Genomic DNA, 13902 nt, shown 5'->3' on the forward strand with positions numbered 1-13902 from the left:
ATCTAGTGATCTCACTAGAAGGGTCTGTTTAATTTGAAAAATACTTATTTACATCACCCATTTTTTTCATCTTATAAAAAAGGGAAGTTTTAATCAAATATTCTTTGTCTGGTCTGTCAGTGAGAAAATGTCCTGGGAGACAAAGGTTTTAAAAACACTGCAAAAATTATCAAAAAAAGTATTAGCAAATCAAATCCAACAACACATAAAAAAGATATCATATACCATGATCAAGTAGGATTCACCCCAGGGTTACAAGGATGGGTCAACATATGCAAATCAATCAATGTAATACACCACATCAACAAAAGAAAAGTCAAAAACATGATCATCTCAATAGGTGCAGAAAAAGCATTGATAAATTTCAACATACATTCATGATAAAAACTCTTACCAAAGTAAGTATAGAGGGACCATAACTCAATATAATAAAAGCTATTAATGACAAACCCACAGCCGATATAATACTCAATGATGAAAAGCTGAAAGCCTTCCTGCTAAAATCTGGAACAAGACAAAGATGCCCACTCTCACCACTTCTTACCACAGCAATCAGACAAGAAAAAATAAGTAAATAAAAGGTATCCATATTGGAAGGGAAGAGGTAAAACTGTCATAATATGTGGATGACATAATATGTAGAACATATATATAGAACCCTAAAGCCTTCACACAAAACTACTAGAACTGATAAATGAATCCTGCAAGGTAGCAGGATACAAGGTTAACATACAGAAATCTGTTGCATTTATTTATACTAACAATGAAATATCAGAAAGGAAAAGTAAAAAAGAAAATCCATTTTTTAAATCACATCAAAAAAGTGATAAAATACCTAGGAATAAACCTGACCAAGGAGGAACTATAAAACATTGATAAAGGAAAAGGAAATTATGATTCAAAGAAATGGAAAGCTATCCCATGCTCTTGGATTGGAAGAATTAATATTGTTAAAATGGCCATATTACCGAAAGCAATCTACAAATTCAATGTGATTCCTGTCAAATTACCCATGTCATTTTTCATAGAACTAGGACAGATACTGCTAAAATTTACATGGAACCATATGAGACTAAGAATGGCCACAGCAATCCTGAGGAAAGGGAACAAAGCTGGAGGCATAACCCTCCCAGACTTCAGATAATACTACAAAGATACAGTAATCAAAGCAGTGTGGTATTGTTATGGATCAATGGAACAGAATAGAGAGCCCAAAAATAAACCCACTCACCTATGGCCAATTAATCTTCAACAAAAGAGGCAAGAATATGCAATGAAGAAAAGACAGTCTCTTCAGCAAGTGGTGTTGGGGAAGCTGTACAAGCTGCATGTAAATCACTGAAGTTAGAACACTCCCTTACACCATCCACAAAAATAAACTCAAAATGGCTTAAAGACAAGTATAAGACAAGACACCGTAAATCTCCTAGAAGAGAACTTAGGCAAAACATTTTCTGACATAAATCTTAATGTTTTCCTAGGTCAGTCTCCCAAGGCTGTAGAAATAAAAGCAAAAATAAACAAACGGGACCTAATCAAACTTACAAGCTTTTGCACAGCAAAGGAAACCATCAACAAAATGAAAAGACAACCTACAGACAGGGAGAAAGTATTTGCAAGCAATAAGACTGACAAGGGCTTAAAATACACAAATAGCTCATCCAACTCAATAACAGTAAAACAAAAAACACAATAAAAAAAAAATCAGCAGAAGACCTAAATAGACATTTCTCCAAAGAAGACATACAGATGGCCAACAGGCGCATGGAAAGATGCTCGATATTGCTAATTATTAGAGAAATACACAACAAAACTACAATGAGGTATCACCTCACACCAGTCAGAATGGCCATCATTAAAAAGTCTTCAACTAATAAATGCTGGAGAGAGTGTGGAGAAAAGGAACCCTCCTGTAATGTTGGGAATGTACGTTGGTGCAGCCATTATGCAGAACAGTATGGAGATTACTTTAGAAACTGAAAATAGAGTTACCATATGATCCAGCAATCCCACACCTGGGCATACTGGGAGAAAGCTCTAATTCAAAAACAAACTTGTACCCCAGTGTTTATAGCAGCACGATTTACAGTAGCCAAGACATGGAAGCAACCTAAATCAACAGATGATTGGAAAGAAGTTGTTATATAGAAAGAGAGAGGCACACACAATGGAATATTACTCAGCCATAAAAAGAAATTAAATAATGCTATTTTCAACAACATGTATAGACCTAGAGATTTTCACACCAAGTGAATGAAGTAAGTCAGACAAAGACAAATATCATATATCAGTTATATGTGAAGTCTAAAAAATGATAGAAATTACTTACTTACAAAAGAGAAACAGACTCACAAACATAGAAAACAAATTTATAGTTACCAAATGGTAAAGAGGGTCTGAGGGGGAATAAATTAGGAGTTTGGGATTAGCAGATACAAACTACTATGTATAAAATAGGTAAACAACAAGGTCCTACTAGCATGGGGAACTATATTAATTATCTTGTAATAAACTATAATGGAAAACAATCTGAAAAAGAATATATATACATATGAACTATTTATTAACTATTTTCATACATGTTTATAAACACTAAACCACTTTGCTGTATATCAGAAACTAACACAACATTATAAATCAACTGTACTTTAATAAAAAGAAAAAAGAAATACTGTGCAGTGCTGATTTGGCCAGCCTCATTTTATAATGGAAAACTGAATGATAGAAAACTTCAGCTTACAAAAACTCACAGCTGCTTGGTACCATGATCAACTCTAAGAACCTAGCTTTGTGGCTGTTTAGCCATTTTTTATTATTTTTCACAATGTAAAATTTTTCATTGTAAATAATAAAGTTAAGTATTATGCAAATATCATACAAGTTAACATTATTTTACCATTTGAGTTTATCAGATTTTACTACTTTCAGTGATGATCTTCCTGCCTTCCCAACTGTTTTTGAGATTCTAGCCCATTGAGTAACTATACTAGCTATTTGGAAAAATAAGACAATATTTTCTTTTATTTCAGGGATGGCATAGAATTTGCTTTTAAATACCAAAATCAAAAAGGACAAGAATATCCACCTCCAAATTTGGCTTTCCTGGAAGTACTCAGTGAATTTTCTTCTAAACTTCTTCGACAAGACAAAAAGACTGTGTAAGTTGCACATTGTGGGACAAGTGGCTTTTATCATGATATCATTGTAGTTTTAAATGTTTAAATTTTGAAAAAAGTCTAATCACCAAGATATAATTACTATTGCTAACTCAGGCTATTTTAGTTTGTTTTAAGGTACTATAGTTTTCTTTCTAGCTTTTATACTAGTTCTCTTTGACTTCTTACCTTTCAGTACCCTAGAATTTGCAAGATTGAATTAAGTTGAAATTATTTATTCTGTAGTTCAAAGGTGTATAAACACTGGCTTAGCCATCGTGTAACCCTTTCTTCTCTCCTTTTATATTATTTATATTTTGTTTTATTTTGTTATTTGACTTGTTTCAAGAAGACTGAAGGTCCAGTTTGCTTATAGTTTTCTTTATAATGCTGTTCAAGTCTTCTATTTTCTTGTTGATCTTTTGTTTTATTCTATACATTACTGCAAGTGGGATATTGAAGTCTCTGACTATTATTATTGAATTGTTATTTCTCCTTTGAGTTCTCAATTTTTGTTTCATGTATTTTGAGGCTCTGTTGTTAGGTGTATGTATGTTTATAATTGTGACGTCTTCCTGATGGATTGACTCGTATTTATCACTATAAAATGACTTCTTTGTCTCTAGTCATTTTTATCTTAAAGTCTGTTTTGTCTGATACTAGTGTAAACACTCTAACTCCATTTTAGTTACTGTTACATTTTATTTTCTGCCTTTTTGCCTTTGAATCTAAAGTGTGTTTCTTGTAGACAGCATATACAGGCATACCTCAGAGATATTGTGGGTTGAATTCCAGACCACTGCAATAAAGCGAATATTGTAATAAAGCAAGTCACACAATATTTTTGGTTTCCCAGTGCATATAAAAGTTATATTTATACTCTATTGTAGACTATTATACAGTAGCATTATGTCTTATAAAACAATGTCCATACTTCAATTTAAAAAAAAATAACTTCATTGCTTAAAAATGCTAACCATTATCTGATAGTGCATTTACCACAAACCTTCAATTTGTAAAAAACGCAGTATCTGCAAAGGGCAGTAAAACAAAAGCACAATAAAATGAGGTATGCCTGTAGTTAGATCATGTTTTCTGTTTTAATCCAATCTCTCCATTATACTTCGTTTTCTGTATGTCCATGTCTTTGTTTTTTCCCTCTTTTATTCTTTTATATTAAATGGATATATTCTAGTGTAATGTTTTAGTTCATTCAGAAATCTTTAATTATTTTTTTTAGTTATTTTCTTAATTGTTTTTCTAGGCCTTACAATATACATCTTCACTTACCAAAATTTACTTCAGATTTATTCTAAAGAAATATAAAAATTTTACTCATATAGTTTCATTTCTTCCCTCCCTTTTTTGTGTCATTCTTGTTACACATACTGCACCCAAATATGTTACAGACCCAGAAATACAATGTTATAATTATTACTTAATATAATCATGTGTAATTTAAAATAAGCTGAGAGAAGCAAGGGAGCCAAGTAGCTACTTACAGAGTTTGCTATATTAACTTTCTCATTTACCGTTTCTTCTGGTTCTCCTCAGTTTTTCCTATGGGTATGAAATACCATCTGATATCATTTCCTTACTCTAATACATTTTTATTTTGTTTTTTATTAAAGTAGAGTATTCCTGTCATCCACCTTTTATGTGTATGTGGTCAGATATACATTTCTATGTTATTGGTCCAAGAACACAGTAATGTATATTGTTTTATACAATTACTTTTTAAATCAGTGAGGATAAAAGATAAGTAAATATGCAATTGTATTGTCTTTTATAACTACCTGGTATTTACCATTGTTTTTTCATGCAAATTCAGATTCCTCTCTGGTGTCATTTGCTTTTAGCCTAAAGAATTTCCTTTAGTATTCTTGTAAGGCAAGTCAGCCAGCCACAAATTCTCTTAAGCTTTTGTTCATCTGTGAATGTTTTTATTTCATCTTTAGCTTTGAAGTGTAGTTTTACTAGATATAAGATTCTTGCTTGATAGCTTTTTACTTTCAACACATTGACTGTGTTATCCCACTACCTTCTGGCCTTTACTTTGTCTGATGAGAGGTCAGCTTTTAAATTTCTCAGAGTTCCCTTGTGTGTAATGAATTACTTTTCTATTATTACTTTCAAGATTTTTTTTTTTGTCTTTGACATTCAACATTTTCTGGTTGTGAATCTCTTTGAATTTATCCCACTTGGACTTTGTTGAGCTCTGAGGATGTGTAGGTTAATGTTTTCATCAATTTTGGAAATAATTAGCCATTATTTCTTCAAATTTATTTCTGTCCTTTTCTTCTCTTGGTATTCCCATTACACGTGTCAGTATACTTAATGATATCCCACATTTCTCTCAGGCACTGTTCATTTTTCTTCATTTTTTTCTTCTCTGCTCTTCCTATGTGATTCCTGTCAAATTACCCATAATCTTTATTGATATACCTTCAAGATTACTGATTTTTCTTCTGCTAGCTCAAATATATTGAGCCCCTATAAAGTCTTATTTCTCTTGCAGTATGCAGCTTCTGCTGTCCTACTCAGATCTTTTTTCCCCTTGTTTTTTATCACTTAGCTTGGATCCGTAGGGGTCACCCTGCGTCAGCATAAGCTTCTTATTAATCAAAGGGTGTACTTAAACCTCCTTAGCAAGTTAGATGTTTACCTTTTACTGTTGAATATATGTGTGTCTTTTGAAGGCTGTTATCACAGTTCAAGGTATGTACTTTGCCCCATGGTCAGCCAGGGAACCAGCAGCTTGGAAGCTCCCTTTCTAATTGTTCCTGAGAATGACAGCCTTTGGTCGGGTACAGTCTTCCAGACTAATAGGGAAGCATCTGATTTAATTAATTTATTTTATTTATTTTAACTTTAATTTTTTAGAGCAGTTTTAGGTTTACAGCCAACATGAGGGGAAAGTAGAGAGAATTCCCATAGATCCCCTGCCCCTACACATGCATAGCCCCCTCCTTACTGTCAGCACCCACCACAAGAAAAAGATTGTTTGGCTGGGTAAAGCATATGCTAGGCTCCTCACCCTACCATTCTAGAAATCATGCCCTGGTTTGAACACTATAAAAGAAAAGAAAATTTAGTAAAGTTTTTGAGCCAAACTTCTGATTTTTTTTTTTTTTTGGAACATTGGTATTTAAAAACAAAGGAAGAAATATAGAAAAGAACACACACACACATACACCTTAATAATACATTTGCTCAGTGTAAAAGTGTTTCAGGAATATGTGAAGCAAGACCTTAAATTCTCAATCCCTCTCTTTCCACAGGTAACCAGTGTTAACACTTTAGTGTGTGTCCTTAAGGATTTTTCAGAACCTTCAGAGAGAGCCTTGTGTTATGAAAAAAAATTAAGTAAGTGATGCATGAACTGCTTCCATAAAAATAACTGCTTCTGTTGTGTTTCTAGTCACTCTTACCTAGAAAAATTCCTTACGGAACAGATGATGGAAAGGAGAGAAGATGTATGGCTTCCACTCATCTCCTATAGAAATTCGTTAGTCACTGGAGGTGAAGATGATAGAATGTCTGTGAACAGTGGAAGTAGCAGCAGCAAAACCTCCTCAGTAAGGAATAAGAAAGGACGACCTCCACTTCACAAAAAACGAGTAGAAGGTGAGTGTGCCTTTATACTATGAGGCAGATAGTGTGCCTGGTAATATAAAGTGGTAAATAATCTGTTGAAGTAAGATAATACTGTTAAGCACATTACTTCCTTATATGTTTCATACACACTGAGAGGTTCAGGCACAAAGGCTGGAACAGACAAAGTGGAACAGAAGAGGGTCAAGGAAAAGAAGATGAAAAAGCATGGAGCACAGGGGAAGACAGGCACAGAGAAAAACAGCAGATGGTTAGGAAGGTTTATAAAATTGATTCCCTTACCATAGACCTCTAATACATTAAAATTTAAAATAAGACAATCATAATGGTATTCTATCAGAATTCATCCTAATATAGGAGAGATTCTGGAAAGTTGAGGGTAGAACTCTGCAGTATATTGAATATACCCAGAACAACTTTCCATTTATGCCCCTTGGTTGGATAATTTATTTTTGTATATTAAAATAGTGATAGCCAAATCTGGTTTTATAACCCTCATGGGCTATGGGAAATGGGGAGTTGAACTGCCATGAAAATGTGATCAGTAGTTAGATATTCATATATCCAAAAAGACTAAAAATTGCTTTATTAAAACAAAGCATTGCTCTTAAGCATTTTTACTTTGAGTTTTCTTTTAGTTTGCTTTCTTAAATAATCTTCCTGTCTCCAGGCTTCTCCTAATAAAATGTCTCCAAACCAAGAGAGGAAGGCAGTGATTTGAATCATACTCTGTTGCTCCTTTTTACAAATTTCTGTTTACGTTTCAGCCTCTCACCTAAGAAATAGTGATTTATCAAAGATTTTGCTAAAATCTTTAGCAAAATTAATTAGAATTTATATCTAATGTTTCTCTTATCATTAGGGAGGCAACGCAAAGTCTAAAATCAGAGTTCTGGAATTCATACCTGGCTTTCTCATTTGTCAGCTGTATGTGTACCCTTTTGAGCACATTACTTAACCTCTCTAAGCTTCAATCACTGATCAGATGAAGAGTGATCTGAGTACCTATCCTGTTAGTTGTTGTGAATATTAAATGAGATACTCTCAAATAAAACACTTAGTACACACACATTTACTTAGCACAGTGCTTGGCACATAAGTTGCATTCAGTAAGTGTTAGCTGCTGTCAGAATATCTTCATCACATAGTAATGCCTCTGATCTAGCATCAGTCATTGGATTAGGCTGAATGTATATTTCACAGAGAAGAAAAGATTTGAAAATATTTACAACATTAATGTTAAAGTTTAAGATTTCCTTTCAAGTTTCAGTTTGGGGATTTAAAATCCTTTTGTCCAGAGAATGAAAATAACAAAACCCTGTCTTTGTAGTATAAGATCCTGAACTTTTCTCAAAAGAATGATTCCAGTCATTTCCTTTTGATAATGTCTTCTAGCACAGCCTCTATTTATCTAGCGTCTATTTATCTTTCTACCTATATTTTTTTCTGCTCACAGCTTTTCTTAAATGTAACCCAGCATTCTTCAAATCCTTGCTATGTACCAGGAATGTGTTTCACATGCATTATATCATTTAATCATTTATTTAACTAAGATTTGTAAGCATTTAGGTTACTCCCTGGCAAATAATAAATGCTATATAGATGTTTTATAAATCGGTTCTGAGTTCAACACTGTTACCCCGATTTTACACAGAAGAAACGAAGGCTTAGAGAATTTAGATCACTATGCATGCACTAATGGAGCAGTTAGTATTATCATCCTTAGGACTAAGAGAAGAATATATGGACCAAATAACCTAATTTGGTAATCAGTTAAATTGCAAAAATGAAAACTTGCTCCATGTCAGTTTGAAATTTACCAAGTAACTAAGGTAGGTTATGTGCCTAGAATCCTTAGGCAAAAGAGTTTCATCTGTTTGGGATGAAGATAAGAAAGCTTTGTTTTAAAGTATATTTTGTCTGATGTGAGTATTGCTACCCCCATTTTTTTGTCATTTCCATTTGTGTGAATTATCTTTTTCCATCCTCTCACTTTCAATTTATATGTGTCCTTCACCCTAAAGTGGGTCTCTTGTAGACAGCATATTGTAGGCTCTTGTTTATCATCCAATCTGCCACTCTGTCTTTTGATTGGAGCGTTTAGTCCATTGACATTTATGGTAATTATTGATAAATGTGTGCTTATTGCCATTTTAAACGTTGTTTTCCAGTTGATTTTGTATTTCTTCTTTGTTCCTTTCTTTTTCTCTTTGTTTTTCCTTTTGTGGTTTGATGATTTTCTTTTGTGTTAGCTTGACTTCTTTTCTTTTTGGTTTTTGTGACTTATTGTATGCTTTTGATTTGTGGTTACCCTGTTTTCAATTATGTTAACCCATTACTATATCTATTTGCTTTAGACTAGTAATCATATAGGCTCAAACACATCCTTAAAAAAAGAAAGAAATCTACATGTTCTTGCTCCTCTACTGCATTTTATGATTTTGCTATTCCCTTTAACATCTTCATGTTATTCTTTTGCTATTCATTGTAATTATCACATTTCCAATTATGATTTTCTTTTTTCTATTTAGAGAAGACCTTTTGATATTTCTTTAGGATAGGTTTGTTATTGCTGTATTCTTTTAATTTTCGCTTGTCTGAGAAATTTTTTATCTCTCCTATTGTAAATGATAGTCTTGCTGGGTACAGTATCCTAGGTTGCAGATTTTTCTCTTTCAGGTCTTTATATATATTGTCTTGCCACTCCTTTCTGGTCAACAATGTTTTGTAGAGAAATCAGCTTATAGCCTTATGGAGGTTCCCTTGTAACTAATCTTTGCTTTTCTCTTGCTGCCTTTAGAATCTTTTCTTTATATTTAACTTTGGCCATCTTAATTATAATATGTCTTGGTATAAGTCTGTTTGGGTGCATCTTGTTTGGGACCCTCTGTGTTTCCTATACTTGGATATCTGTTCCTTCTTTAGATTTGGGAAATTTTCAGTCATAATTTCTTTAAATATGTTTTTGATCCCTTTTTCTCTTTCTTCTCCTTCTTGGACCCCTATTACATATAGATTGGCAAGCTTTATATCACCCTATAGGTCCCTTATATTACTTTCTGGTTTTTTTTTTTAAATTTGTTTTTCTGTCTGCTCTTCTGATTGGGTGATTTCCATTATTCTATCTTCTAAGTCACTCATTCGTTCTTTTGCATTATTTAGGCTGCTATTGATTGCCTTTAGCTTGGTTTTTAACTCAGCACTGTTTTCTAATTTTAATTAGCCCCTCTTTGTAGTTTCTAGTTTCCTTTTCACTGTATTCTGCATTTCTATCAATGACCTCTCTTATTTCCTTCAGTGCTTTTATCATCTCCTTTTTGAACTCAAGTTCTGGTGGACTACAGAGGTCTATTTCATTGTTTGTTCTTTCAGGGGTTTTTCTTGTTCTTTTAATTGGGTGTGATTCCTCAGCTTTTTCATTTTACTTCATATTTCTCTAACTATGAATTTAGGTAACAGTTATCTGGGGCTTGAAGGGCTGTTTTTATGTGGAAGTGTTCCTGTGTAGACTGTGAGTCTAATATTTTTGCTGCAAGGGCTGTTTTTCGTGTGGATGGCTACCACACCTTTCTTTCGTGTGTGCTGGCTGTTATCCTTTTGACTGGGGATGTGATTGGTGTTGTGTTGTCTAGAGCCTGTGGTGGGTGTTGAGCAGGGCCTTCTCTTTGCTCTGTGGTTGTTACAGCCCTGTCAAGGACCAGGTCTGCTTCCCAGTTGTTGGAGTAGATGCCCCCAGATTCATTTCTGAGCTGCTGTATATGGTAAGCAGGACTAGAGTGCTTTCACTGGGAGAGGAGCCACTGGGTATTTCTCTGCAGTTCCCCACTGGGAAGTGCCCTCTGTAGTGTCATCTATCACCTGTTAGAAGGGATCACAGAGCTCATTAACCATAGGGCCTGTATGGCCAGAGAATGCCTTGTGGGCTTATGGCAAAGGTGGATGCTGTGGCAACGTCCCTACCCTCCCTTCCTGCATGAAGACTTTACAGTCAAGCCACGCCCTCTTGTGTTGCACCCCTCTTTTTGTGCACCCAACAGTAGAGCTTTCTATGGCTTTCTCTGGCAGATTCAGGCTCCCTTGCACACACTCCTAGCCTTAGCCCATACCACACTCCTGCCCCCTAGGCTGCCTCTGCACAGTCAACCCCTGTCCTCTCCCCAGGTCTGTCCTCTGGAGCCCAAGCTCCAGCACCCAGTTCCAACAGGCACCAGCTGGCTGGTGTCTCGGGGTGGGGACTGCATGGATCCTCTGCACCAGTTTCTCTCCATTCTGTCTGCCACACAGCAGCTCCTGTGCTCTCCTCTGAGCCTCTGAAGCTCCCCTTCTGTACCAGCTAACCTCCTGGCTGGAGAGGGGGCTTTTCCTCTTTCATTGTTCCCTCCTTAAGGGGCAGCTCCCATCCCAATTTCCTTTTTCTTTTTTTTCCTCATACCTAGTTTTGTGATGATTTTCTTTGTAGTTGCACTTGTACAGGATCTTCTGCCAGAGTTCAGTAGGTGTTCTGTGAGAACTGTTCCACATGTAGATTTATTTTTGATGTATCTGTGATAGAGGATGAGCTCCACGTCCTTCTGTTCTGTCATCTTGAAGTTGATCCCAAAGATGAGAAAGCTTTGCAAGAAGTGTTTTCATTAAGGAGTCTTTAGGGGTTAGGAAGATATCTTCAAGAAAAGTGAGTTCTTCCAAAGTTACTCATTTATTCAATGAGTCTTTACCAAGCACTTTCTTAAGAACTGTGCTAGATGCTGGAGATTAGGCATTAATAAAGGAGTTCATAGTACAGAAGGGGAGACAGAGAAGCAGGTAATTTCAGTTCAGCATGGTGAGTGCTCTGATGGGGCAAAAAAGTTCTCTGGGAACGTACAGGGAGTGACCATACTCTTAATGAATCAGGGAAGGGTCTTCTGCAGAAGATCACTTGTAGTAAAGAGCTGGAAGATGGTTTACCAGGTGTATTAGGTTAAGAACCTAAATGATGCCATTCTTATGATCATAAAATTTTAAGTGCCAGAGGGTAAGTTTTGAATTAAATATTGAATGAAAAGTGGTATGAAAAAAATGAAACATACCTTTGCTGACTAATAATAGATTCTGTAGTGAGTTTTATAAATCTGAGAATACACTGAGATAGAATTCTTGATGGCAGAGGAGGAACCTCACATGCACCCATTTCTATGACTTAATGGGGGAGGAAAAACAATGGGATTCTACTGTATTTTGTGATTAAAATTCTTCAGAAGGAAACATAGCAATAATACTTTTTGTTAGGTCTTCCCATATCAAGACAATGCAGTTGACCCTTGAACAATGGGGTGGGGGGAATGTTAGGGCCACCAACCAGCTACGCAGTTGAAAATCCATAGATAACTTTACAGTCCATATACATGGTTTCACATCCAGGGATTCCACTACATGTGGATCATGTAGCACTGGGGCACAAATTTACTGAAAAAAATCCATGTGTAAGTGGATTTGTGCAGTTCAAACTGTGTTGTTTAAGGGCCAGCTGCAATTTAGGATTTTTATAGGCAAAAGTTTATGTAGTATTTATCAGAATTTAGTTTCAGTATACAAATAATGCTATAAATAATTTAATCTGTTCAAATCTTTGCAAATGATCTTTAGAGGAAGGAAAAAGTAGTTCCTGGTCTCTGAAAGAAACCTAAATCTAATGACCGAGATAACATATACACATGATAAATCACCTGCCAATGCATGACAGTGTATAATTAAGCCCTAAGTGAGCAGGAATGATTCTATTACCTCTAGAAGCTAAAAGAGAATGGAAAGTGGGGGCTGGGTGGAGTGATCCAGGAAGGCCTCCCTAAAGAGGTAGAACTTAGAGGCATGAAAATAGTGAGTCCCTCAACCCATCCCCACATGGATAGCCTGGCTAAATAAAGGGTTATTTCTCTAGTGACCAGTGCATAACTGAGCAACGGGATTTGCTGATTGCTCAGTGAAAGCCAGCAGACTTTAGATACTACTGCCTAGGACCCCTGTAAGGCCCAGTAAATAGGCCCTTTATTGCTTGAGCAAAGGAAGGTTAGTGGGGTCTCTTACTGGCCACATTCTTCCTCTTCTACGGGGAATTAATCCTTAGAGATGGAAGGACTTGGAAGAGATGATAACGTGAGGATAGCTAACATTTGATGGTTACATTACCTCATTTAATCCTTACAACCTCTATGAGATCGGGTATTGATATCCCCATTTTGTATATGAGAAAACTGAATTTTGGAAATTAATAACGTATACGAAGTCACACAGGGGAGTGCTATAACTGGAATTCAGACCTAGGCAGTCTGACTCTACTGCCATGCTCTTCAAATCTGTGCTGTAACTTCTGCCAGAGTTCATTCCATCCGTGACACTCTGTGACTGACTGGAATTTTTCAGATGAAAGTCTGGATAATACGTGGCTGAACAGGACTGACACCATGATACAGACCCCTGGCCCTCTGCCAGCACCACAGCTCACTTCCACTGTGCTGCGGGAAAATAGCCGGCCCATGGGGGAGCAGATTCAGGAACCCGAGTCTGAACATGGTTCTGAACCCGACTTTCTACACAAGTAAGTACTAAAACATTGCTTTCTTGGCATAAAACCTTCAGCTGTTAAAGTAAGGAAAATTATTTCATCCGTGCATGTTACTGGTCAGTTTGTGAGAAAACCACAAATCAGAAGCTTAATAATTTATACTAGAAGATGTATAATAAGTCTACAAACATGTGTGCATATCATTTCCTCAAAGTCCAGAGACCTTTTAAATGCGTGCCGTCTCAGTAAGTGCTGATTCCATTTGGAGTTTGCAGATTGATTGAGCAGGTCTAGTTCTTCTCAGAGATTTCCCCAAGAACACATGCAGGCTTATTTTCTTGGTAAGAGAGCCTGTAACAGTCTCTGCTAAGGTTGTTCCTAGTCTGAACACCAAATAGACTATATGTTACTTTTATGATCCATTTAATTAATAGTAGTTTGTCTTGGTTAAGTTTATATTTTAAACTTGAACTGCTCACAGATTAAGAATTGTTAAGGTAATGATAAATTCTGAGAATTGTTGCCCTTACTGTAAGAAACTTTTTCCACACTAGTAATTAAAATGTTTTCTAGTATCACGGCACTGAATAT

At 35.6% G+C, this 13902-nt stretch overlaps 1 protein-coding gene across 1 annotated transcript in view; it reads left to right on the forward strand.

Moving 5' to 3' along the window:
• Positions 1–13902, forward strand: part of STAG1 (stromal antigen 1) — a 327021-nt gene that overhangs the window by 307642 nt on the left and 5477 nt on the right. The window contains exons 28-30 of the mRNA XM_032487978.1: positions 3030–3158; positions 6577–6782; positions 13170–13344. Coding sequence (XP_032343869.1) covers positions 3030–3158; positions 6577–6782; positions 13170–13344 — 510 coding nt within the window. The remainder of the gene's footprint in view (positions 1–3029; positions 3159–6576; positions 6783–13169; positions 13345–13902) is intronic.

Source organism: Camelus ferus, chromosome 1 (genome assembly GCF_009834535.1).
Source record: "Camelus ferus isolate YT-003-E chromosome 1, BCGSAC_Cfer_1.0, whole genome shotgun sequence".
Classification (NCBI taxonomy): domain Eukaryota; kingdom Metazoa; phylum Chordata; class Mammalia; order Artiodactyla; family Camelidae; genus Camelus; species Camelus ferus.